A 27,248-nucleotide genomic window follows, 5' to 3' on the forward strand; every position below is an offset into this window, starting at 1 on the left:
TCTGGGGACAGAGCCTTCATTATTACATGGGCCTATGGTCCCTCCTCCCATTTCCCCAGGGCCCACCCACACCTACACCCACACCCACACCTGCTGCTGCCTGCTCTGCCCAGATGTAGTGGTGGCCATCCTGGGAAGAGTAGCTGCTGGGACAGCTGATGCTGGGTGGCTAGGACACCTAGGCTCTGGGCCCAGGTTTGCCTCAACCTTGCTGTGTGACCTTCAGCAAGTCCTTTCGCCTCTCTGGGACCTGGTTTTGTCATTGTCCGGTGAGAAAACATCTTATGCTCCATGGTTTGAAAGGCTGTTTTGAGGGTGGAAGGAGACAGTGGATGTTTTGCTATGAAGGTGCAAGTTCAATTCAATTGAACTCAGCAAATGCTGGTTGGCAGCTTCCCCATGCTAGTGGCCTCTGGGGTTCAGCAGGGCATGTGGGAGAGCTAGAGCCAGATCCTGCTCCTCTCTGGAGCTCATCGTCTTGCAAGAGGATAGGACACACACACACACACACACACACACACACACCCCTATGATCCATGCAGAGGCCTAAGCAAGTTGTGGGATGTGGAAGCTGAATGTCTGAGGGGAAAGCTATGACTTCCAACCTGGGGAGGGGAGGACCTTAGGGATGGTGCAGTAGGTAAGAAGGTGGAAGGGCATTCTAGGCTCAGAGTACGGCAGAGGCAAAGGCTGGGAGGTGACAGAGGACAGCATAGGTGTGAACAGCCAGTCATCCAGTGGAGCTAGGGAACGCCTGGGTGAACTGGGGCAGTGAGCCAGGAGGCTGGAGGGGACAGGACCTTGTGTATCTGGCTGACAGTGAGGGCTTTGTCCTGTCCATGGTAGGGACAAGGAGTCCAGGGGTAGGACCTAGTCCTGGGCAGGGGGTCACCTTGGCCACTTGTCACCGGATGGATGGGATGGGAATCTCCTAGTGGAGGCTGCTGCAATGGTCCGGGCAAGAGAAGATGCCAGCAAGGTCTATGGGATGGACAGGAGCCCGTGAGAGCTTGGCTACAGACTGCTGCGGGGGCTGAGCAAGGAGATGAGAGTGGGCACAGACAGCTTTTTTCACCACTGCTTGTGTTTCATCAGCCAGGAGGTCTATCAGCTCTGTAGGAGGCCAGGCCAACAGGAGCCACCTGTTGGGCAATGGTCCCCCTCAAGAGTACAGGGTGCAGGGCAGGAGTGACTCCCAAGTCCCACCCTATGTTGGGTCCCACAGCCTGGGCCAGGTCAACAAGCGCATGTGATCAAATTCTGGCAAAAAAGATGAGAGGAGGGAGTCTGCTGAAGGGCAGCTGGAGGGGAGGTTTCCAGCTCCTTATAAAAATCATCTGTGGGACTTCCCTGGTGGTGCAGTGGTTAAGAATGCTCCTGTCAGGGCTTCCCTGGTGGCGCAGTGGTTGAGAGTCCGCCTGATGATGCAGGGGACGCAGGTTCAAGCCCTGGTCCCCAAAGATCCCACATGCCGTGGAGCAACTAAGCCCGTGAGCCACAACTACTAAGCCTGTGCTCTAGAGCCTGCAAACCACAACTACTGAAGCCTGTGCGCCTAGAGCTCATGCTCTGCAACAAGAAGCCACCGTAATGAGAAGCCCGCGCACCACAGTGAAGAGTAGCTCCCGCTCACCTCAACTAGAGAAAGCCTGCACGCAGCAACAAAGACCCAACACAGCCAAAAATAAATAAATACATACATTTATTTTTTAAAAAAACACACTTGTGGGAAGGGGAGGCTCTCTCTTCCTCTGGTCTTGGTCATGTCTGCTGGGGGGATGCTAGGAACATTTTGCCCCCTGAGCTCTTAGCCAGCTGAAGATGGCAATCCAGGGGTGTTGGAAAGGTCCTGAGTCCTTGCAGATGCTGCCGAGCCCAGGCATCAACCAATTCTGGCAGCATCTTCATGGGGACCCCTCCCAACGTGCCACAGTAAATATCCTTAGAGTTTAAGTCCATGTGAGTTGGGGTTTATATTACTTGTAGCCCAATGTAACAAGAGCAATGGTGAGGCTGGCCTCAGAAGGGGCATTGGCACTAGGGGAGGGGCAGCTCTGAAAGTGTCTGAATCCGTTTAGCTTCCACCTTGGACTTGGACATTTTGCACAGGTTGTCCCAGTAAGTTCTCCTAATAGCCTAATAAGGTAGGAATCAGGAACTGGAGAAATTAAGAAGCTTGCCAAAGGTCACACAGCCAGTAAGTCACAGAAGATGGGTCAAACCCAGGTCTGCGAGGCCCTCAAATCCCTGCCCAGAGTGTTTTGTCATGGTGGGCAACTGGTGGGACATCACAGCATCCCAAGATGTCAGAGAGACAGGTCCTAGAAATAACCTAGTCCAACCGCCACCGGCTCAGCTGAGATGAGGGGACTGATGCTTGGAGAGCGGACAGGGCAGGGGTCTGTGTGAGCTGCTGACTGGTGCCCCTTCCAGGTAGGGCTCTGCCCACTCCCCCCATCTCCCCACCTGTGCCACAGAAGCCTGCCCCTGTCCTCTCACTGCTGGCACCTGGGCACCTCTGCCGGCTGCCAGTGAGTTCTCAACCTGGCCCAACTGCCATGGTGCCAGGTGACTTTCAGCAAGCATCCTGCCATTGCTGGACCCCTGGCCTCGAGTCCCACACATGCAAGAGGCACTGGGGACACCTCCCTCACCCAGACTAGTTAGGCAGCAAAGGCAGCCAGAGAGGCCCCGGGGTAGGGAGGGGGCTCACTCATTAAAGCAGCCAGCGCTGCCTGACCCTCGGGACTGCCTGCTGATTGGTTCATAATTTTCTGGGCAAATGCAGGGCCACGTGTGAGATGACTCTGGGGAAATCAGGTTGAGGATTGGTTTGGGTTTGAAGCCTCTGTCCCCCGAGTCCCCCTTTGTCCCACCCCTCCTCATCACCATCACTCTTGTTCGTGTCTAAGCCTTCTTCAAATGTCTTTGCCTTTAAATGAAGGCTGGGGCTCCGAAGGGGTACCTCATTCTGTATTTGCCACGCCAGACATGAACTCTGGTTGGCAGACAACAGGAAGGACTTCCCAAGCTCTCTTCTTCAAGGCCCCTAGGAATGTTGGGACCGTCGTGTGGGGCAAGGTCCCACTGAAGTGTAGACTATGGGAAGAGATTGATGAGGCCATGGCCCTGGACCCAGCCACAATCTGCACACCCCTCCCCAACATACTCAAACCCACCACCCTCCTCTCCAACCCTGGTGTGTATCATGTCCGTGCATCCCCATCTCCACACCTGTGCTCTTGTTCTCAATCACTCTGCACCAACATTCCCCTATTAAAAACTCAGGAGTCCTATGTCTGGACACCTGTTCAGACTTCACATCCCTCTCACCTCTGGTTTAAAAAAATTTTTTTTATTGTGGTAAATAGGCATAACATAAATCATTTTAACCATTTTTAAGTGTATCGTTCAGTGGTATTAAGTACATTCACAATATTGCATAACCATCACCACCATCTATTTCCAGGACTTTTTTATCATCCCAGACAGAAACTATGTACCCATTAAATAATAATAACTCCCCATTCTCTCCTCCCCCAGTCTCTGGCAACCACAATTCTACTTTCTGTCTCTATGAATTTGCCTGTTCTAGGTACTGAATGTAAGTGGAATCATACAGTATGTGTCTTCTCTCCTCTGATTTTTATAGCTCTGAGTCCCTCCTGGTTTGTTATTAATTATACATTATCTTGTGTTGATATTTAACCTTTTCACATGTATGACTCCTGTCTTCATCAAACCAAGGGCTCCCTGAGGGCAGCTTCTCCACAGCACAGACAGGCATGGCCCTGGGTTGGGATTCAGTAAACTCTTACTTAATCGTTAAGTGAACAGCTGACTGAGTGAGTGAGTGAACGAATGCACAAGTCGGTGAGTTACTAGCGGTATAAGCCAGAGAGAGGGCAAATGAGGGAAAGAGCCATACCTGAGGGCACCCATCCTGGCTGACCCGAGGAACATCAAAGTTCATCACGGATGGGATAGGGAAGGAGAGTGGGGCGATGGGAAGCCCCAGGGATGCCGGGTCCCAGTTTACCTGATTGACTCTGGGAAGGCGAGAGACAGGGGTCAGCACAGGGGTGCTATGGGTGTCCAGCACCCTTGGTTCTGCCCAGTCAGGCAGACAAGGACTCCCACGTGTGCTCTGGATCGATGTGAGAGAGGAAAAGGTGAAGTCGCCCACGTAGTTCAGGTCTGGACACCCCGACAGGTGGTGGACACTGGTTCTTCTGGTCGCTGGTCCAAGCCTTGAGAAAGCCTTGGTCACGAGATGGGCTGTAGCTCCCAGGTTCCTTGCCCCATGACTCTCTGTGGCCTTGACTGAGGCCCCTCCTGTGGACTGTGAATCCACCAAACCCAAAAGAGACCTGGGGAGGAGCCAGGGTTGGTGCCAGGGAGACCTCCGGGAGGGTGAGGAAGGGGACTCCTAGGCAGGGCTAAAGGTCATGAAATTGAGAGGACCCTTAGGCTGCCTCCTCTGGGGACGGCCACTTGATGGTGCCTGGCCCTGAACTAGAGTGGGAGGGGAACTGTGGATGTGGTGGGTATAGATGGGGGGCACGTTTGGAGGGGCTGAGGACGCTTCTCCTCTACGTGCTGGCTCCCCCCACTCCAAGCCTGCTCTTGTGAAGGGTCTGAGCTGCCCCTTTCCAGGGCTGTGGCAGCTTCCTGGGACCTCAGCCCCAGTGGGGAGGTTTGTCGGGCCTTGTGGGGAAGGCAGGTTTCTAGCCTCCCCCCTCCTCTATCCCCCACCCCTCCCTCCCTGCCCACCCCCGCCTGGGCCCCACTCCCCGAAACTCCTTGTAGCTGGGAACCCCCAGGGCAATGACTACCATGAGGCCGGGGCTGTTGACCCCCAGGAGAACGACCTGGGGAAGAGAGGAGGCAGGTGAGCCCTGGGTGGCCTTGGGCCCTCTCGGGGACATGGCCAGCCCACCATCTTTCTCCCCAACAATGAGACCATCCCTGCATCCACGTCTCTGCTCATGCTCCCGCCTGCTCCTGCCTCGGTTCTTGGACAGAGGTTCAAGGCTGCCCTCCTTTAGGCCCTGGGCCAGACATGGGGAAGGCAGCGGGAGGAGACGCCGGTTCTGTCCCCACGTGCCTCCACTGTCATCCCAGAGGCTCCTGAGCTGGCTCCTGGCCCTCGCCTCTGTCCGCTAATGGGCTCCCACTCCCCCTTCAGCCCTCACCCCAAACCCCACCCCCCAGCTGGGGCTCCTTTTACTCGTCTGACCCCTCGTTGGCCTCTGCTTCCACTCCTGCGCCCAACCCATTCCCTTTCCCAGGCAATCTGGTACCCGGTGCCGAAAGCTGCCTTCTTGAAAATGAATTGGATCATCTTATCCCCCTGCCCCAACCCCACTGCCCTTAGAATGGATTCCATAATTCTAACCATGATAGCCAAGGCCTGTACGGGTTGGCCTGTCTGCCACTCAGCCCACATCTCCTGCAGCCCCCCAACCTCTTTTGCCTCACCCCTCCAGCATGCCCCACTTGTTTCTGCTTCAGGGCCTTTGCTTGTGCTGATGCCTCTGCCTAGACTCCCCACCTCCACCCCCACCAACTCAGTGGCTTGCTCCTCCTCTTTTAGAGCTTAAATATCACCACCTCGGAGAGGCCTTCCGTGACCACGCTTACTAAAGAAGCCCACCCCCACTCTCTCAGCCCCTAGATTGCCTCTTGATAGCATCAGCATCACTTGTGTTATTCTAATTTCTTTCTTGTTTATTTTCTGTCCATTTGACGAGAAACCTGGCTTTGCAGGGGCAGGGACCGTATCTATCTTATGCACTGCTGTATTCCCAGCTTTTAGCAAAAGTATCTGACAGAGAGTAGAAGCTCAATATGTGCTTGTGGGATAAATGAGTGACATTAATGAAGGAGAAAAGGGGAGAACAGGCGCGAGAGAGGTTGACTGTGCTTATGAGTGTGAGAGAGAGAGAGAACAAGGGTCCTGGGAGGGCGAGGAACAGGAGACAGGCAGTGGCCTCAAGGAGGCGCTGGGGTTGAGCTGGTCTTGGAGGATGGGTGGTGATACTGATTACACGGTGCTGATGGGAAGAAAAGCAGGAAGAGGAAGGGACTCTGGACTTGGCTAAGGGGCCACGTCTCAGGAACACCTCAGGATGGGAAGAGGCCCCTGCCAGGTTGGACCATACCTTCCCTGGTCCTTCTAGCTCTGTCCTCAATGGGAGGAGAGAGGCTGGGAGTAGGGGCTTGTTCTGATCTTTTCCTTTTTCTCCTCCCCCTACTCCCCTAGCACCCTCTCCTAAGCCCCTCTGCCAGGACCCATCTCAGCTGATCGTCAGCTCACTCCACACAGGTGTGGGCTGATAAGGGCTTGAAATAGTGATGAGGACTTTTCAGGTCTCACTGGGGCCCCTGGAGACTGAATCCCTTTACCAAATTCAAAGGACTGAATCTCTGATGGTGGCATTTCAGACTTCGGATGGGGATGAGGTCTGGGCCTGAGGGATTTCACTGGAACCTGTTAGACTGTCTATTGCTCACAGGGACTCCAACAGGTGTAAGGGCTGAGAGGTGGGTCTGTGGTGTGTGTGCAGGGTGCTAATTTACAACTGTTCTGTGATGAATGGTCAGGTGTGAATGAGACAGCTGCCCACGCAATTTCTTCTTCCACTGTGCTCCCTGGTCTGCCGTCAGGAGCAGACAAGGAGGACATCTGTGCTGGGGCAGGGGAGTGGGCAGGGTGCTGGAGGGCAGAGGGGCCCAGACTCTGTGGGACAAGTCAGAGGGCTGGTGTGGGGCTGAGGCAGATCCACAGGGAGGCGTCCTGCAGGCCAAGGTTCAGCCTGCATCTCAGAGGTGTGGTCTGACAAATGCTGGCATCCAAGGATGACTGAGGGGAAGCAGAGATGTGGGTCAGGAGCTTTGGGCTCCCATACCAGACTCTCCTTGGGTCTCAGTGTACCCAGCTGTGAAATGGGGCTAGTGCCCTGCCGGGCTTACAGTGATATGGGGCAGATCAGATCAGCCCTGCTGGGGCAGGGGAAGGCCAGAGCTTAAGCCCCCTTGGCTCCCACCCTGATCATACTCAGGTCATGACTGGATTTGAATCTCTCATCCTGGGCAGTGTGAAGGCTGAGGGAAAAGGAGAAGGCCTAGGTCCCAGGACCACATCTTCCTGGAGCATCTCCAGTCCTCCTGGGGCTACTGAAAGATCTAGGGATAGAAGGTAATGGTGGGTGGAGAGCATGTATGGAAGCTGGGCTTAAGCTGGGCCCAACCCCGGCTTGGTTAATGGAAGAGGCTCCCAAAATAGTGGTTGAATGAATGAATGAAGACCTAATTGGAAGACCAGCCAAACAGAAACAGGACTAAAGGAAGAGTGGGGAGGCCCCTAAAATTTTCACTTAGGGGGTGTAGATCCTAGGTCAGGAGTCACTACTCCAGAAGGGAGTGAATAAGAGAGAAAACACCAGAAAATGTGGGCCAAGGTAGGGGTGCTTTACTTCCCCACATGAGAGTCAGGGAGACATAGACTTTAGGAGCCTCCTGTCCTCCCTATGGCACTCCCTGCAGGGTGTGAAGGAGCACAGCAAGGGAAGGCAAGGTTAGGGCAGGGTCATATGCCTGGAAAGTGCTGGAAAAGATTAGGCAACATCATCATCATCTTTATCCCCATCGTCCCTGTCATCGCAGGGCAGGTTCTCTACTAACTACTTAGGCTATTTTTGAAGAACCCAGTTGCTTTTTTCTGTCTTGATTTCTTCCCCAGACCCCCCTGTCCCACACCATCAGACCAGCCAGAGGTGGCCAAGGGCAGAGCCTGGGGCCTGCTCAAAGCTTGGCCGCTTCCCACCCCATCCCACCCCTGAGGGTCCCAGTCCCAGCACCTCCAGAGCTGTGTGGTTGTGGCCCATGTAGTGGGGGATGAAGCTGCCCTTCCGAACGACTGTTGCATAAAGTTGGGTCTTGGCGGTGGCTTCATTGGCTTTCCCAGACTCAGTGGGCTGGGGACAAGGTGGGGGAAGAAGACACACAAGGAGGAGAATGACTAAGGGGCAGACCCTTGCCATAAATCCAGCCCTCTATAGACAATCACTTGGCATTGCTCCACTGGGGCTCCGAGCTGATAATTAAAGTTCATGGTCCCCGCGAGCCCTTCCAAGGAGATCAATATAATAAATCTTCCCTTTTCTATTTGAATATCTCATCGCCCTCACAAGGACCACTGCCTGCCTGCTCTCTTTGTAAAGATGTGATAACAAGGTCTGGGTTGTAAGTGGACAGAGAACCAAGAAGTCTGGGTGATGCTCCCAGAATTACAGCTGAAGTGCTGAGTCCCAGGTGAGTCACTCAACTCTGGGTCTTTGCTTCCTCATCCTGAGGCCCTGGGCTTGGGGTTCTTCTTAGAGTCTAGAGAAGGTAAAGACCCCCTGGGGCCATGGTTGAAGAGTTGCTTGGAAAGAAAGTCAGTGCCAGGGCCTGGGGGAGGGAGGGAGGAGGGGAACTAATCTGAACTGAGCACTTACTATGTGCCAGGTCCCTTGCTAGGTGCTTTATGCCCATCATTGCACTTGACCCTCCAAATGGCCATGCTAAGAGGGATATTATCTCAATTTTGCTGATGAGGAATTGAGGCCTGGGGTTTGGGGATATACAGTTAGCAAGCGGCAGACCTGACTTAGGAACCCAGGCTAACTTCACATTGTCCTTTACTCTAAACAACCAGAGTGGTCTGGAATGCACATGGAGAGAGGGAAAAGTGATGCTTCTGCCCATCTCTTGCCAGTGCCTAGTATACAGTAGGCGCTTAATAAAGTACTTGAGCAATGAAAGAGTGAATTCTCCCTTCTATCAATCAGCACTGGGGAGAGGGGTTGGGCAGGGGGGCTGGCCTGGGAGGTTTAGGCCATGGACAAAGGGGCCCTGAGGCTCCCCACTCCAGGCTCATGCCCTATTGCCCACTAGAGGGGTGCATTCCAGGGAACACTTTATTTCCCACACACCCCAACTCTCCTGGGCCTTCTTCCTGTCAACGCAGTGTGAGGAGACAGCACAGAAAGAACTGGCTTGGGAGACAATGTGACCTAGGCTCACACTTGACTCTGTTATTCACTTGCTTTGTAACCCAGGATGAGAGGATTCTGCTCTCTGGGTCCCAGTTCTATGTATGCAAAATGTGATTCACGTTGAGGTTTAGAGTTGGTGTGTGTGGTGTCTAGCCCAGAACCTGGAACTTAGTAGGTGCTTTGTAAACACTGTATTTCTTTGATTTTTAGGTACATTTCCACCCTTTAAACATGTACAAAGTGAGAATACAGCTTTAATTGGTGTATTCATTTAATGTGGTAGATGTTCTATGCTTATTGGACTGTTTTATGGAGATGAACTTGAAGAATTCCAAATTCTTATGGAAATCATTCCTGCCTCTCTTCCAGGAGCTATTTTTCCTGAGCCCCACATGGGCCAAGAATTGTCATACATCTGGGTGGGCATGGGATGCCCAGGGTTGCTCTAGGAATAGCTAGGGGCATCAAGGTGGTTCCCACCCGCTCTCCCCCTACTTGTCCCAGGCCTAGATGGGCTCAGAGCCCAGGGCTCTGACTCACTTTCACCAGCTCAAAGTGGTAGGGGTGGAAGACACACAAGTACTTGATGGGGATTTGCTAGGGCAACAGCTCCTCTTTCTTTTTATTGTCCACCACCTTGAGGATCACATCTGGAGAGAGAAAAGATGAACACAGGGTCATGGCAAGGCTTAGCTGACCCCTGTCCCAGGTGAGACAGTTGAGAGGTGAACAAGGGAGCAGGGCCCACACTGAAGAACCAACATGCATGCACATATGTGGAACACACAGATGCACACAACTTCACAAGCACTGTTTAAGCCCCTGCACGGGGCAAGGTTCCTTGCTAGGTGCTCTTAGGACTGAAAGATGCAATTCTCTCCTGTTCCAGAAACTCCCAGCCCAGAGATGAACACACACAGAACTGACCCCAGTCCCCTTAGCAACAGACACATGTGCAGACACACATAAGCAGGAATAGGACCCCTTCCCAGGAACAAGGCCCCCTTTCTCTGGTCACAGACACTCTCGCTAACTCCTCAGGCAAGAAGGGGAGGGCTTATCTCCCATATGCTATAGAGGGGGAAACTGAGGCTCAGTAAGGAAAAGTGATCTGTTCAAGGAATCTTTCAATGCAAATATCAATAAAAGTCTACTCCAAGTAAATGAAAACTGGTCTAAACACTAAGAATGATGCACCATTTAGGAAACTCCTTCCAAAGAGACCACATTTTGTCATCAAATGCATGAACTTCAGGAGGAAGTCTGAGAAAAATACAAATGACCTGGAAATAATCATGGTGGTCTTACTTAGTGAGCACCTACTGATTGCCAGGCATGGGGACGGGCACACCTGAGCCATTATTCCAACAAATTTCCGCAGTCCCTCAAGTAGGAATCGCCATTTCTGTTTTCTAAATGTGGACACTGGAGCTCAGAGAGGTTATACAACTTGATCAACATCACACAGCTAGTAAATGGCTGATGTGAGAGGCTGGATTTAGTGACCTTGGAATCATCTTCCCACTCTGGAAGTCTATGATTTAAGGAAGAACAGGAGATGGGGAAGGAGGGAATGAAGAGGTGGATGGAGGAGGGAGCGAGATAAAAGAGAGATCTAAGAAGAATGGGAAACAGAGGAGCGGGGTGGATGGGCGTACCCGAAGGAGACTCTTGGGTAGCTCCTTGCCCTCTGCCTCTCTTCTTGAGACAAGGACGTTTCAGCACCAGGGACAGCTGCCTCTCTGCAGCCTCCCTGGGAGCACAGTGCTACTGGGTCACTTGGAGCTGGGTGGGTCATTTGGATGAGGGGGTGGAGGAGGAAGTTGACAGCTTTGCTGATTACTCTTCCTTTCTTCTTCCTCCCCACAGCTACCCGGGATGCACAGAGAGGGAAAGACACTTGCCAAAGTCCCTCAAGGGCAGACCATGTGGGATTCATGTTCAGAGGAAAGAGGGGAAAATGGTCACCAAAAGGACTTGAGGCTGTCTTGAAGAAACTAGAGTAAGGGACTTCCCTGGTGGTCCAGTGGTTAAGACTCTGCACTTCCGCTGCAGAGGGCGCAGGTTTGATCCCTGGTCGGGGAAATAAGATCACATACGCCGGGTGGCCAAAAAATAATAAAATAAAATAAAATAGAAACATGAGCAAAGTAAGCGATATATTAAAAAAAAAAACAAAAAACAGAGTAAGGCAAGAGGTGTGAAGTCAGCAGACCTGGTTTCTAGTACTAACACACCAACTTGCTTTGTGACCTGTAGCCAGTCATTTAACCTCTCTGAGCTTCATGTTCCTGCTCTGCAAAAGGTTAATACTTTAAAGAAGGAAAACTCTGTCCCTCTCCTAATAATTGCTGTAGGGAGGGGAATATGTTTTCCAGCCTATGAAATTCTAAGCAAATGCTCCTCGTAGCTGTCACCATTTTCCTGCTCATTAACCATCTGTAGTGCTCCATACGCTTACCCAGCCCTGAGCAGATTGAAAAAACTCAGCTGGGGGATTCCCGTGCTCCTAGCCAAAGACACAACAGTAGCTGTGGAGGCTGCAGCCTCTCATGGCCACTACCCACGGGCCCTGAGTCCCCAAATACAGTTGGAATTTGCTGAGGCCGAACAAGGGGTGAGTGCCCTGCATTTTTCCCCCTGCCCCCAGTCTCTGCAGCTCTGTGTGGGCAGCCACACAGATGAGCTGTAATTGGAGGGAATGGACAGCCATTCCTCCCTGTTCCTGTCTCCGTGCTACAAACACGCTTCATCAGTTTCTCCTCTGGGCATTGTGCCCCTCTGGCCTCCTACAGCTCCCTTTGTGTGGCCAACAAGCCATTTCTGCTGCCAGTCTGCTCTAGCCCTGACACAGCGTCTGCAACTCCCCTTTGCTTTTCATTAACACATCCTCGAGCTACCTCCTGCCTTTCCGCCACCTCTTGGTCTGGACCCCATCTCCCCCACCCTCCACCGCAGATATCACCACAGCAACCGGTTCCAACCAGGTTCTAACAAGCATCCAGCTACTTCAGTCTGCAAAGAGCCTGCTGCCAATATTCTCTGCTTGCCCATGAGGCCTCCCCACCCTCCTGTCCTCCCTGCAGTGAGTCCTGCTTCCCTCTCTGCTACACAGATGGGCCCCAAGGCCACTGACTCATCACGCCCTTTCCCGTAATCACCCCAGATGTGTAGAGCCCAGGACAGGATCACAGCCCTGGTCCACTCATCACAACCCCTAACTTCCTGTCAGCCACATAGATGTATACACACACACAAACTACAGACACTTAGGTACCAACAGGTACATATCAGCTCCCAGGTAAATCTAGGTGCACACGTAACACACTGTTGCAGCCAGACATGTGAATGCACGCACACACATACAAGACATACAGACATGCATGCCTGCAGGCATAGTCACAAGCACATACTCACACACTCACACAATGTTCACGCACGCACATGAACCAGCATGCAGGCATTCACACACAGGCACACACGAGCATTTGCATGAGATCCTAGGTCAATTTCTCCTCCTTTTCCACATTTTCTCAACAGCTCCATCTATCCCTTTACAGGCAGAAGAAAATTCTGGGGCTTGACCTAGAACTAGCTTCTTCCCCTTTTCCTGGCGCTCCTCTTCACCCCTTTTCTCTCTCCTTTTCCACCGTCTTTAACAGCTGGCTTTCTGCTCTTTGTGAGGTAGACAGGGAGCTCTAAGTCCCTGGCAAGATTTTCAAGGGCAGAGGTAAAGCATGTCATCTGAGGTGTGTCACTGGCAAGACGGGAGCCTGGGGCTCTTCTGACTAGATATGACCAGAGACATCACGGGCACCTGCGAGTCTGTGCTGACAGTGCCTGATGCCGGTTGTCATCAGCCAGCCAATATTCCCACAGCTGTCCTGTCATCAGCCAGCCAATATTCCTGTGTGCCTGGCTTGAGTTCTCACCTGAGAGTGGAAATCAGGTGGGCCCCCAGTGTGGAAAACACAAGTGTGCACACTTATGTGTGTACACTGGTACCTTAAATTGCCTGCAGTGTCAGCATTTGCCAAAACACAGGGACTGGAAAGCCTTCTGGGGGTGGCGGAGTGAGAACTATTAGACAGTTTCTATGACAGCAGCCCCCGACTTTGGAAGCACAGACGCACTACTGTCTGACAGTGGGCAGTTCCCGGGGAGGACTAGACAGGATATGAAGCCATTCTAGGGAAGCAGCTAGAGCTCAGGAGCTATACTGAGAGCATGGAATGCTGATCCTAGGTTCCCCCCACTTACTGATTACTTGAGTTGAGCCTGTGAGATAAGTTCCCTGAACCTCAGTGTTCTCATCTAAGCAATGGGAGCAGCATTGCTCCTCTTGGGAGGGGAGATCCAACGAGCAACGCATGGGGATGTGCCAGGAAGCTGTAATGTGCCATTTCAGTGGGAGACGGTGGTAATAACAACCATGAAAATAATAACAAGGGTCGTAAAATAGATAAGCTTTCATTGTCTGGAAAATTCATTTATGTGGAACAACTCATTTTTCGAGCAGGCTGGGGAGATGAGGCGTGACAGCATTATGATTTTTTTCCTTTAAAGTGCTTTTAACTGAGCCCAAGGAGACATTCAGGTGGCTTCCAGCTGCGTTGAGAGGGAGGCTGGTTCTGCCCTGCACCCCTCCTAAGCCCCGCCTGCCCCCTCACCGCCTCACCTTCACGCCCCGCATCCTCAGCTTGGATCTCCCCTTTGACCGTGTCCCCCCAAGATGGGGGCTTTGCTGGGCTCCGAGGGCACAGATGTGACTGCCTTGGAACTCTGGTTCTTCGCTGCCTCACATGTGGTTTTCCTGGGGAGGGGTGGGGCAGGCTGAGTCAGAGGGAGGGTGCCCTGCCTGTTGCTCCCCCGCCTCACACTTCACTGTCCATAATTCTGAGCAAAGAGTGGACGGGGCATGAATTGCTCCCTGTCAGGCAGAGACACTCATGTCATCCCAGGCCCAGGGAACGCCAGGCCTCTCTCCTCGGCTGCCCTGCCTGCCCGGGTGACCAAGGCACCAGAGGATGAGGGTGGGGGTGGAAGAGGAGGGAGACGCCTAGCCTGTCTGACTTCCCGCCCCCGGCCAGGTCAGGGCTTCCCAGCCTGAGTGCACAGACTCCCATGTTGATTCTCTTCTCGAGGTTCTGTTTGGTGGGAGGAGGTCTCTGGGCAGGGCAGCTGTGCAGTGCCCACCTGGTTGACCTCTCCTTTAACTTTCATCTCCCCAAGCTTCTGGCCCAGCTACCCGGCTCTGAACCTTTTCAATGGGGTACACACGCGCCACTATCTTCTGCAGCAGCCTTCTGCGGCCCTGCGTGCAGGGTCCCGGGCAGGGCACGTGGAGCGGGGCACGGGGCAGGGCAGGGGCTGGTGAGGGGTTTCAGGCCTGCAAGCCTTCAAGGCCCTGCAGGGTGAGGCTGTCCCAGGTGAGGTGGGAGCTTGGGCCTTCTGCATCCCAGCACATCCCCCAGGGGTCTGGGATGTGTCCCCGAGATCCTGAGCCATCGAACAGTTCGGTGAGAGAGTTCATGTTTCTTCTGTTGAGGAGGTTGTTATATCAGGGCTGTAAGCGGTGCTGCTACGTTAACTGCAGCAATCATGGGTGAGGACTCGTCTCAGAGAGCCTTGGCAGGGGGAGCCGCACCACACACTCGCGAGGGAGAAGCATCGTGGACAAATGGTACCCCAGGGTGGGCAGCAGAAATGGCGTCCATACCAGCCCTTGGCCCCCACCCCCAGATGCCCCTAAAGAGAGCGTGGGGCAGGCGAACTGGCCCAGAAGCTCAGACCCAATGTGTCCCACGTGTTAGCAGCCCCAACCTTGATCCTTCCCATCCCAGCTTGTTCCTCTCTTCCAGGAAACCCTCTGGGACCCCCTGGCCCTCACTGCTCCCTCTCTCCTCTTGACTTGAGTGGCCTGGATCTTTCCTTCTAACCATTACAGCCCTACTCCTGTGGACACCCATTCTTGTGGGAGTCCTGTATTCAAACTCCAGGGGTCAACTAAGGATTCCCCTCTGCTGAGAGGCAGTATGACATGGTGACGATGACAACGGGGTCCCTGGAGTTAGACCACTTGGGTTCCAAATCCCAGCTCTAACTCGTAAGTAGCTGTGTGACTTTGGGCGAGGTTCATAACCTTGCTGTGATTTACCTCCTTCATCTGTGAAATGGGGACGGTAACGCAGGGTTGTTGTGGGCATGAAGTGAATTAATATGTGTGAAGTACCTGAGACATTGTTAGATACCATGAGAGTGTTAATAATAATAATAGTAGTAGTAGTAATAATAATAATAATTTTAATTGCCCCAGGTCTGGCGTCTCCCTATCTTGATCCCCAACTCTGGGTCTGCAACTGGGGGTCTCTGGCTGCTGTGACCAAGGTAAGTCACAGCAAAGAATACCCAGAAAGAGTACAGGCTTTGGAGTCACACTGACTGGTTTCCAGCCCACAGTTCTCTTCCGGCCAGGTCCCCTCCTGTCTCTGAGCCTCAGTTTCCTCTTCTGTAAGTAGTACCTCCCTCCGAGGGTTGGTTATAAGGACTGAGGAGAAAGCATGTTAAGCTCTGGCACACAGAAGGCCCCCATTCATGTTATTCCCTCATTTGTGATACAAAACAACCTGGGCAGGGCTTCCCTGGTGGCGCAGTGGTTGAGAGTCCGCCTGCCGATGCAGGGGACACGAGTTCGTGCCCTGGTCCGGGAAGATCGCACATGCCGTGGGACGGCTGGGCCCGTGAGCCATGGCCGCTGAGCCTGTGCGTCCGGAGCCTGTGCTCCGCAACGGGAGAGGCCCTCGTACCGCAAAAAACAAACAAACAAAAACAACCTGGGTGTGTCCAAAGCCACCTGACTGAGGGCAGCGTGAAGGGGAAAGGGATGCACTGCGGGAGGGCTGAGGTGACAAGGGGTGTGTTGCCCAGAGAGCTGGAGCGATGGAGCCCGCCAGACTTGGTGCCCACCCAGACACAGCCATCACTTCCCCACACCTGCAAAGCGGGTCCCTCTGGCCCAGGGCTGTGCGGGAGGCTGCCAGGCTGGAGAGAACAAGGCAGTGAGGCTGGTGGGTGGTGGAGCCCAGCCTGCCGATGCTCTTCAGGCCCCTTCCTCCCGGCTCCGTGACCTCTGCTAACTGAGGGGTGTGACCTGGACCCCTCCACCTGCCACTCTGCTCTGGTTCCCCCTCTGCCAGCCGCCCCCAATGTCAGAGGCCTCAGAGCTCTCAGCAGCCTCCCGCCAGCCCCCATTCCACCTGCTCTGTTCTTTCTCCATGACTCCCTTCCTCTGGGAAGCAGGAACTGGGCTCCACAGAGGACAGAGGGCGGAGAGCAGCGGAATGGCAGAAGCACTAAGCGGAGACGCTTGCAATGATGCATGTGAGGAGGATGTCAGACCTTCCACACCCTAACAGCAAGCTTGCTCCTGCAGGGCGCGTGGTATTTGCATCCCTGGGGGCTTCTCGGTGCAAGGAGAGGACAGAATCGGGGGTGAGCGATGGACTTAAGTCACAGCAGTGCAGTGACACAGTTCAGGTTGGAGCCCATGACCCCAACTTGCCAGCCTGTCTTCCACTCTCCTGATGTCTTCAGCCCCTTGTCCCCTCCCCTGGGCATCTGGCAGGAGGAATTCCAGGTGGAAAGAGACGGGGAAGGGCAATGGACAAGGCTAAGGGAGTCTGCTGGTGCTGACTTCGCTCAGGCATAGAAAGAGTTAAGCAAGCACTTCCCTCAACACACACCACAGAGGTGGGGGGGGGGGCTAGGTGAGCAGAGAAGAAATAACTCTGGAGGGGTGAGGCCCCAGGGGAAAGAGGAAGCTTTTAGCAGGTGGAGGGAGGCTGTCAGAGTAATGGCTTTTCTTGGCACAGCTGACTCCTCTGGGCCTTGATGTTATTCTAGAAACGAGAGCTAGAGGGGCCTCTGATTCCTCACAGAATTGGAGAAGGGGAGCAGCTCACACCCTGCTCTCAGCCCCCATTCTGTGCCCTCTGCTGGCACAAGAGAAGCTGAGTTCTAGGGTCCCTCAGGCCTCTGATGGAGCTCGGGTCTCCCAGTGCAGTCTCAGAGCCCAAGGGGCCTCTCTGGGACCTGCCTCCACACAGCCGCCTGCAAGCCTGAGATCCTCCCTCCCTGTCCCTAAAGCCCTGGCCTCGCTCTAGCAGGGGCCCGGGAGGAGCTGCCAGGTGCTGCCCGCTGTCCTGAGGCTCAGACTTATTCCAGCCATGGGAGCAGGGCAGCCACCCCAGGATGGAACCGGGCTTGGGCTCAGAGGCACAGTGCGGTAGTCCTGGGTCCAAAGGTGCAGGAAGTGTGACCCCCGCTTCAACCCAGCCCACCCCTCAGGGCACTGGAGGGGTGTGTGTATGTTTGACAAACTCCAGCCAGGCCCAAGCACAGCTGTGAGTGGGAGGGGAGAAGGACTGGGCTTTCCTTCTGTGAGGTCAGAACTAAGGAGAACATGTTGTCTGGTTCCCAGGGGCTGCAGCTGTGAGTGGAGGTGAGCACTGGAAACGCATGGGATGTTGATGGAGAAAGAGGGCAGGCTTCTGAGGTGCTCCCCACCCTCCACTGTCCTCTGAAGGCCCCCTAGGGCACACACCTCATGGGTGGAACCTGTGTGCCACTGTCCCTGTGTCCAGGAAGTCTCCCCTCGCTCCTCTCTTTCCCCTCCCCCATTACAAGCGCATATGTGCATGCATGGATGTGTGTGGACATACACAAACATACACATGCACAGGATGCCCCAGAGAGGTTTGTGTGCCACACTGTACCCAATCTCTGTACACAGTCCCCAGTCTACCAGCCCTCAAGCTGCCGCCACGGTCTCTAAGCCCACCTCCTGCTCTGCCTGTCCTCTTGGTCTTCCACATTCCTCAAAGCATCAGAGCACGAACAACTGTCAAGGTCCGGCCTCCTCCTGGGCAGGGCTTTGGAAGGATGCAGGCCACCTGTGTGCCAATCCCAGGGCAGCCCCTGGGAGATCATGGGAAAGGGGAGCACCCCAATCTGGGTCTGTTCTGGCTGCTGGGGTCCTGGCTGGGCAGGGTCTTGAATCCTGAAAGACCAGAGGGATATTCCCAGAAGCCCTGGGGAAAGAGGTGGCTGGGTAGATGGAGAAGGATATGACGGAGGGCAGAACCTTTAGGTGGATGGGTGGCAGAACAAGAGGTCTTGTGACCTTTTGACCTGTCCTCCACAGCCCTGCTGCTCTCTCCCAGGGAAACTTAGAGGGAGGTGGGGGAACACGTTCAGATTAAGATTCCTGCAGGCCTAGCACAGGGATCAGCTCGGTGCTTTGTGACCACCTAGTGGGGTGGGATAGGGAGGGTGGGAGGGAGGGAGACGCAAGAGGGAAGAGATATGGGGATGTATGTATATGTATAGCTGATTCACTTTGTTATACAGCAGAAACTAACACACCATTGTAAAGCAATTATACTCCAATAAAGATGTTAAAAAAAAAAAAAGATTCCTGCCGGCCACATGCTGGTGTGTCATGATTGGGCCTTATCCTGTCCTGAGGAGGCAGGGCAATTCCGTTCTACCTGGACCCTCCATGCAGGTCTCTGAGCCAGGAAGGCCAGCCTCCCTCATCCGCTGAAGTCTAAGAGGCACCCAGACTCCCAGGTCACAGGCCTACCTCTATCCCTGGAAGGCACAGAAAAACCCCATGACCTCCTCCTCCCCCAGAGGCCCAGCCTTGTGCAACAGGGACAAAATGGGAGAGTTGACCTCTGCAGAGATGGTCATCTGAACGGGCTGGTCAAAGGCTGGATTCTTGTGTTGCTGACCCTGCCTGGGCTGGACCAGGGAAGGAATGTTTCCTGGAGGAAGCAGGGTTTGAATAGTTGGAAAGGAGGACCTTCCCAATCGGAGGATAGAGCCTGAGGCTCAGAGGCGCCATGAGCTCATGGGCAGCTCTGGGGAGGGGCTGGCTGGCCCATCTAGGGTCCGTGGGTTGGGAGCATGGGTTGGAGTAGTGAGAGAGGAAAGCGAGGCTTGTGGGCCTCCCTTACCCCATTCCCTCTCCAGCCCCTTCTCTCCACACCCAAATGCGTCATCCTCTGAGGCCAGACAGGCAGGAGGGAAAACCCCCGGCCGTCACAGGACCAGAGGATAGCTGGGCATAGCTGGGCAAGAAGATGCGGCCTGAGGCTCCATGAAGGAGGAGCTGAGATCTGAGGCAGGGAGTGTCTGGTCTGAAGCTCCCTTCTCTCGCCTCTCCCACTTCACCAGACAGCAGCCCATCCATGGCACTCCCCACTCCATGACTGCCTCTCCCCAGCCCCCAGTGCATCTGGTCCTTGTGGGTTTTGAGCTCTTGGGAGGCTGCCACTTAAAGGCATGAGCGGGGCTGCTATTCTCAGCAAAGTGATGGGCTCTCGTCCTAGGTTTCATTTATTAATTGGACTCTAATGAACCATCACTGATTGTTGATGGTGCTACACCGCTACAGGCGGGCCTCAAGTTAGAGAACTGAGGTGTGACGGGGGTGTAAACCGGAGGCCAGCCATCTCGCAACCACACGGGCGTGGCTCCTCCCCTGCACTTTCCTGCAGGGAGTGGGGACTGCTCTAGAAATCAGAAACGGCACATTCCAAGGAACTCTGAGAGCAGCACTCTGGCAAAGGGAAAAATCTTTCTGTAAAACCCAGAACGCTCCCACACATCATCTGAAATAGTCCTGCTGTTCTCAGGGGAGCCCCTTCTGGTCAACATGCGGAGGCATGGCATCTCAGAAAGGCAGCAGGGCAGGGATAGCCTTTCCATATGGTCCAGGGGAAAACCAGAGCCCACAGAGCTTTGTGACTGGTCCAAAGTCAGACTCAAGCCCCAGTCTGTCAGGCACTATCACATCCTTTATCCTCTCCAGAGGAGAACTTCCTTGTTTTCCAGAGAGCCCTTTTTCTCTCTTGAGGCAGGAGATGGTACGGGGCCAAGAAGGGCCCCTGCCTGTGCCATCCGCCGGCCTTTGGAATATCTAGCTGTGGCCTATCCTGTGGCCTAGCTTGGTGGGGGGACCTGGGAGCCATCTCCTCAGGCGGAGGAGAGAGGGTCAGCTGTCCGTCAACACCGTAGCCCTAGGGGATGGAATGACAGCCCCCTTGACAAGGGACAGCCCTGGGTGGGACAACCCCGTGAGATCCACCATGACTTGGAATTCTTCTTGATAGTTCACTCTGAACATCCCCTCTTCTGAGTACCCCCTTTCTCATGGATGCAGCTTTAGAGCAGGAGGAATGTGGGCAGACATACAGGTGAACTTCCCAACCTCAGAAGAATGACTTGAGACGCAGAGCCCTACCTCCTGCCCCCTTCCAAGAGACAGCCTCCCTGAGGGGTCCTGGTACCCAAGTTCTGGGCCTGGAACCTGCTCAGCTGCCTTCTGCCTTGGGAGACTGTGGGCATAGGACATGTGAGTAGTGTCTACCACCACTGCCCTCCTCCCACTAGGCTGTGAACCCCTGGAGGACAGGGATTTGCCTTGTCACTGCTGTAGCTGTTCCCAGCTCCCAGGCTGGGCACAGCGGGACCCAGCAAGTGTTTGCTGAGTGAAGGGAGGGGTGACAGACCCTTGGAAAACCACGTGGAGACTGAGGTAGTCCCTCCTCTCCAGCTCTGTTAGGCCAGCCCCCAGTCCAGACTGCTGGGACCCTGCTTTAAACGCTGGCAGCTCATCAGTACCGCCCTGGAAGCAGCTCTTGGGCTGGGAGGAAGGTTCAGATTCCAAATCCTAGTCCAAACGCATGTCCTCAGATGGAGGAAAGCAGAGCCCAGCTGTGGGGACTGGGGTCCCTTGAGACCCTCGGTCCAGCCTGGGTCCTGGCCTCCATGTCCCTGCCTGGGGCCCTGTGGCTGTATCCTGGGTCTGTTCCTCCTGGCCACACTGACCATCCTGATTGCCCGCAGCTGTAGTCATGGTCTGCGCCCCCCCCACCCCTACCCCAGGCCCTGCTTTGAACGTCCACAGAACACAGCATGCGCACGGCACTCCCCACAGGCCCTGGGGCTGCCTGGGAAGTCAGAAAATGAGAGACGGGGCAGGAAGAGGGGCTGATGGGGGACCACCACTCCCTCCCCTCACTCAGGGCGAACCGCACCTGTCTCTACCTTTGTGGGAACAGGGAAGGGGGAGGCCACAGCCTGCCCTCCCCGGAGAGAAAACCACTCAGCCTTGGGAGCATTCCTGGGCCAGACAGACAGGATTAACGCTCAGGCTCATGGGTTGTGGGTCTGAGTCCTGGCTGTACAGCCTACTGACCGTGCAGGCTCATCCTTTAACAATCTCTGAGCTCAGCTCCCCCCCAATGATCGCTCTCTGTAACGCACAGGTTTCTGGATGGACGAGAAGGCCAGTCTGGGGAAGACTGAGTCTGGGGTGGAGTGTACACTCACCAGTGGGTCCAGGGGCTGAAGCTTAGGAGAAAGGCCTGAGCTGGATCTAGACATCTGGAACCTTCAGAATAGGGGTTGGGGTGGGTAGCCTGGGGTGAGCGAGATCTCCCAGGAGAGCAGAGATGCAGGAGAGAGTCGAGGACTGAGCGGGAACATGGGCATTCACAGGGTACAGGGAGAAAGGACCCCACAGAGGAGTGGGCAGAGAGAGAAGGGGGAATCAGGATGGGAGTGTCCTGGAAGCAAAGAAAGAAGGGGCTTCAAGAAGGGGGATGCCTCTCAGACTCGTATAAATGCTGAGCGGCCGTGGGGCAGTATCTGGCCCCTGGGAGAGGAGGACAGTCGGCGAAGCCGGCTGTGGAGGTTGAGTCTGAGCAGGCTGAGGGGTTCAGGACGGGAAGACGGGAGGTGAGACTCAGATCCAGCTGAGCAGAGGTGTTTGTTCTGCCGTAAAAACTGGTTGATTTCACATAACAATGTGCATTTCTGACTTCTCTTGAAAAATTGAGAGCACCGACAACCCAAGCCTGCATTCCTCCCTCCTTGGCAGAAATCAGCAGGGGTGCCTGGGGGTTGCTCTCAATGAGCCAGTGCCCTCGGGTTTGCCAGTGGATTCAGCTCTCTACGGCATCATACACCCGGCTGACTTCAGTGTTTTTTAACTGGCTTGGGACTTGAAGGCACTGACCGTGCCATCCCTGGCCATTCCTTCTGGTGGAATCTCATTGTGTGTGTAGGGTTGGGAACAGACAGATATGGGGAGAGCACAAGGGCAGAAGGAGCTGAATTGGAACCCGAACCCTGGCTCCCTGGCCAATGGGTCCCTCCCTCTTCGATAGATGCTAGACCACGGGGCATGTGACCCTGAAGCCAGTAGGGGCCAGGCAAGGGCAGAGCGAAGCCAGACCGAGCCTGGAGGGGGCACCAGGCCTCCTGGTTGCTCATGGTGTCCCGGGAGGGAGGAGGAGCCCCGTCAGCAGCGGCTTTGTCCGTGCTCAGAAATAAGCAAACCAGACAGCCCATGTCTAATGCAATGAGGACAGCAGGAAGGCCTCCACTGGCTTGCCTCATTTCCTGAAATCTCCCCACTAATACTTGCTTCTTTTGGTAAGCATTGTCCTTTCGGGCTGCTCCTCCAGGATTCCAGCAGTCCTCGGGGAGAGCTCAGGCTTTGGGGGCTTGAATAAATGTTTCGGCATGAGAAGACCTCACGGGCCCTTGGCAGAGGGGATGGGGGAACATCTGGAAAGAATCCTGCGGCTTCAGTCTGGCTGGGGGTCTCGGGCCAGCCTCCTTTTAAGCGCTGATGACAGCTGTGTTTACAGTCCTGGGACATGGGGATGTTCTCACTGAACAAAAATTCTGAGGCTCTGAGCCTCAAGGGACTGCCATCATTTGGAACAGGTGCAGGTAGGTCAGGCCACGCCGTAGGCAGGAGGCCCTGCATGGAAGATAAGACCCAGGATTCTCAGGGCCTTCTCTACCACGTGACTCCTCCCACAGGCATCCTGCTGGGAAGGAAGGAGGCTTGGCCTCTGCCAGAGCAAGTGGCCGGTTGTCAAGATGGGGACAGTCATCTTCATCTGCTCCACTCCCACTGGCCATCCATGTGAACTTCGTCAAGTCCCTTCACTGCCCTGGGCCTTGGCCTCCTTGGGTATCACATGGGGCTAATGCAACCTGCCTCCCAGGCCTGCTTTATTAGAGCCAGAGTGCCTGGAGACCCACGCTCTGAGTGAGCTCGGTGTGGGACTCAGCAGCAAACGGGGGCTGCTTTTTACTCCCGGTGCCGTCCCATGACCACTGTCACTGTGAGTGTTATTGTTATTTTTGCAAGTCCAACCCTCTGGCTGCTGAGACAATCTCCCAGGTCACCTGTGGTTCATACCGGACCTCCACCTACTTCGCCCAAATTCCTGCCCTCTGGGGCCCTTGGCCAAGGTCCACAGCCAAACAAGGGAAAGTGTGAGCAGGCAGGTCCCAGGAGCGGTCTTTAGACTGGTCACTGGATCGTCTCTGCAAGTCTGGGTTAGGACCCTGATGCCAACATCCCCTTCCAAGGGCAACAGCTACGTAAAGATCGAGGCGGAGAGTGAGGTGGAAAGAGCTTTTGATTTGGGAATCCTGGATCTTGGATTGGGTACCCACTAGTTCTGTGACTTTGGGCAAGTCACAAAAATGCTCTGAGCCTTAGTAACTGCATGTAAAAAATGAGGACAATGTTACCTAGTTCATGGGACGGACTGATGATTAAATGATATCACGCACACACTCACACACTTAACGTTCCTTTCTTACTAGGACCTCTGACGAAACTGCCCTACTTTCAATATCTTCTTCAGTTAGTCACCAGGGTCAGGCTCAGTCTGGGGCCAGGGTCAGGGCTCTCAGGCTTATCCAAGAAGGGAAGCAGCCCTTCCCCTCCCAGTACTTGCTCTGTCCCTGCTCATTAGCTCTGGGCAGCAGGCAGTCAGAGAAGAAGCTGCCAGCTGGCAGCCCGGCCATCCAGCCTTTGGCCAAGGGTCAGAAGCCCACAGGCCGCCTCCTGGCTGGCCCCGTCTCCACACTCTGCCTGCTGGGGTACTCCCCACCTGTCAGGACCATTGCCTTCCTGATCCCTGCTGTGCTCTGACAGACAGGTCTCTCTGTGCCAAGCTGGGGGGCAGGTGCTGGGCACTTCTCAGGCCCCAGAGCCTTGAGCCAGGCCCAGACCACTCAGGGGAGACCCTGGGCCTGACCACTGACCCAGCAGACCTGGATGTGGAATCTGTTGGGCAGTACACCTGGGGCTCTTGTTGCCTCTAAGGAACTGAGTCCGTTTCCCAGGCCAGAGCACAGACCAGCCCGGCAAGCCTGGGACAGCGTGGAGGCCAAGTCTTATATCCTGGCCATGGGAAGGCCAAGACTCAGAGAGGGGCAGCGACTCCCCTGAGGTCACACAGGGAATCAGGGGCTGTGGGCCAGACTCTGGGTTTTCCTGATTCCATTCTGGCTTCTCTCCACTGACATGTGGTTTCTTCTGCTAGGTCTCACGTGCCCACTGTGACTCTTACTAAGGATACCCCCTCTCCCTGTGTGATATTAGACCTGTCAGCATCTCCCAGATGGTGGTCTGGCTCCACCATCTCTTGGGACAGGTTCCCAGGTGAGGTATTCAGCATCAAAAGGTAAAGTAACTTTCCCAAAGTCACAGAGCACGCTCAAAACATGACCAGATTCATTCATTCATCTGTGTATTCATTCATTCAACAATTATTAATTGAGAACTTCCTATGTTTCAGAGTCCGTGTTGAAAGTAGGGATAGGATGGTGAAGGAAACAGACCTGGTGGTTGCTCGAGGAACTAGCGGGGGACAATGGGATGAGGCACTGATGAAGAATAAGCCAAGAATCACATCAAAGCCCATGAAACACGTGAAACTGAAGCTGCAACACTGGAGAAGTACACAGTCCCATGGAGGCATGTAATGCGGGAGGATTAGGCCTGATCTGGGAGGTCGGGAGGGCTTCCTTGAGGAGGTGATGACTGAGCTGAGATCCGAAGAGGGGAGGGGAAGAGAGAATGTTCTGGGGGAGGGAGAGTGCAAAGGCCTGGGGTGGGAGGGAAGAGGGTCTGCTCAGAGCATTGAGAGATGTTTGTCCATCGGGTGTGGCTGGAGCAGAGAGAGGGAGGTGGGGTCATGCTGCTGGGGAGCTGGAGGCGCTGACAAAGACCCAACCGTACTGGGCGTAGAATCCTCAAACCCTGAGAGCAATGTGAAGGGTTCAAAGAGTGGGTTCCTCTGGTACTATGGCATCACAGCATCGAATGGTAACCTGCCTTTGAACGGGGTTTGAAGAGGGGCAATATTAGATGTACCAAGAGCAGAACAGTGCAGTAACCTAAGGCGGTGGAGCCAGCAGAGAGAAGTGGATAAATTCAAGATCGGAGAGGAACTGACACGACTTGGCAATGGATTGGATGGGGGCAAAAGAATGTGATTACTGATGCCAGGATGCAGATGAGCTCACACGAAGAGAGAGGATAGAGAAATAAGAGAGACCTAGGGTTGAAACCTGCGACAGGCCGACATCTAATTCCAGGTAGAAGTGTTGAAGAGGTACACATAGAAGAATATAAGAGTAGGGCATCTTGGAAGCCAAGAACAGCAAGGCCCGCCAACACAATCGGTGGTCATGAGGGGTTAATGCCAGAGAGACCGTGAAAGATGAGATACCCATTGGAAGGAGAACTAGGCATGATGATCTCTGGTGACTTCAGAGACGGCTATTTCAGTGGAGAAGTGGGGTCAGGCTGGAAGCAAGTCAATGGCTTAGCTGGAAAGAGGCAGAACCGACCACAAGATGAGCCAAGTGGACCTGTTGGTCTGTCATAGTCGCCACTGGAGGACACACCCTATTACTAGATCGGCTCAAGGCTAGAGCCTGCATGGTGGAGGGAAGTGGCTACACCCCAAACTAGGGAGGCCCCATCTTGGACCTGAACCGTATTCTGCTCCTCACTAATGGGTTGAGTAAGTGGCTTTGGGGCACTCTCGGGCCTGTGCTTCAACCCTCCCCCACCTTGGGGCCCCACAATGGGCCTGCCTGCTGAGGATGCAACACCCCAGAGAGGAGGAGGGAGCTCGGCAGAGACAAGAACCTCCAGGACCCCATTCCCAGTCTGAGGTGAGACAAATGGGATGGAAGAAAGTAGGAAACGAAGCCAGGAGACCGAGCTGAGGGCACCAAAACACAGGCAACAAAAAGATGAGAAAAAAATGCTTGAAAGACTATAAAATTATATATATTCAATATATATCATGTCATATGATTTAATAGTATTTAATATATATAGTATATAATATATATTTTGAGCATTGAAATATTCATTGTGAGAAAAATGAAAACTTTGGTGGATTTGCTCATGCCTATTATATGCTCTGTTACTGTGTCTTTGGAATCAGACATGGTGGAGGGGCGGATATCATATCCTTTCCAGGGGTTAGGGCTTCTGAGGGTCTCGGTCCTCCCTCTGGGGTTCCTGCCTCGGGCGGGGGGCTCGCACTGAAAGCCCTTTTCAGGTCCTGACAGCTGGGCCTTCTTTCTCAGAAGCCCTCCCTTCTGCTTTCATTTGCATCTCATTAGCACCTCCTCGGCTGGTGGCAGCTCAGCCGCCCGGAGCCCTGGAACGCAGGCTGCAGGCTCGCCTAGGCCCTGCTCCCTGCCCCCTCTCTGGGTGGAGATGGGTGCACGGATGCACCAACCCCTCCACACCCCTCACCCAGGCTCCGCGGCTTGGCTCCCGCTGCGCGTTCCCATGGCAACCGGGTGATGGCGCAGGTCGCGGTGGCTCTGTCGAGAAGCCAGGGGCCGCCCAACTCCCCGCCCCACCGCCCAAGCTGGATTGGTGATAGGCGGGGCCTCAATCTCCCGAGATGATCGGCGATAATTGGTTTATGGAAATAGCTGAGGGGAGAAGGCGAGCTCCCTGCCAAGCCTGCTCTCAGCCACCTGTCCTTCTTCACCACGGAAATGGAGTCGGGGGAGGGGAGGGCCGAGGAGCTGGGCAGGGGAAATGGGGCTTTGGAGACAAGCGTTTCACCTGTTGGGCTCCAGCACCTCATCTATCCCACTTTCACTGTGTGTGTGTGTGTGTTGGGGAGGGGTTGTTGTCATAGTAACCTGGGGTGTTTGCCTCAGTGCTCCTTGACCCCTAAGTGTGCTCAGGCCTATACCGGGCATATTGTTGGGGAAATGGAGAGGGAGACATGGGATCTGTCCATGGGAGCCCCAGTTTAGGGGACAGAGGAGCAGCACATAACTTCA

General features: G+C 54.4%; 1 protein-coding gene across 1 annotated transcript in view; it reads right to left on the minus strand.

Moving 5' to 3' along the window:
* Nucleotides 1–27,248, minus strand: part of CCDC33 (coiled-coil domain containing 33) — a 119,209-nt gene that overhangs the window by 64,505 nt on the left and 27,456 nt on the right. The window contains 6 exon segments of the mRNA XM_060002802.1: nucleotides 3,929–4,049; nucleotides 4,774–4,871; nucleotides 7,839–7,979; nucleotides 9,582–9,691; nucleotides 13,720–13,771; nucleotides 13,773–13,854. Of these exon segments, the coding sequence (XP_059858785.1) occupies nucleotides 3,929–4,049; nucleotides 4,774–4,871; nucleotides 7,839–7,979; nucleotides 9,582–9,691; nucleotides 13,720–13,771; nucleotides 13,773–13,854 (604 nt within the window).

The sequence above is a fragment of the Delphinus delphis genome, chromosome 2 (assembly GCF_949987515.2).
Source record: "Delphinus delphis chromosome 2, mDelDel1.2, whole genome shotgun sequence".
NCBI lineage: Eukaryota > Metazoa > Chordata > Mammalia > Artiodactyla > Delphinidae > Delphinus > Delphinus delphis.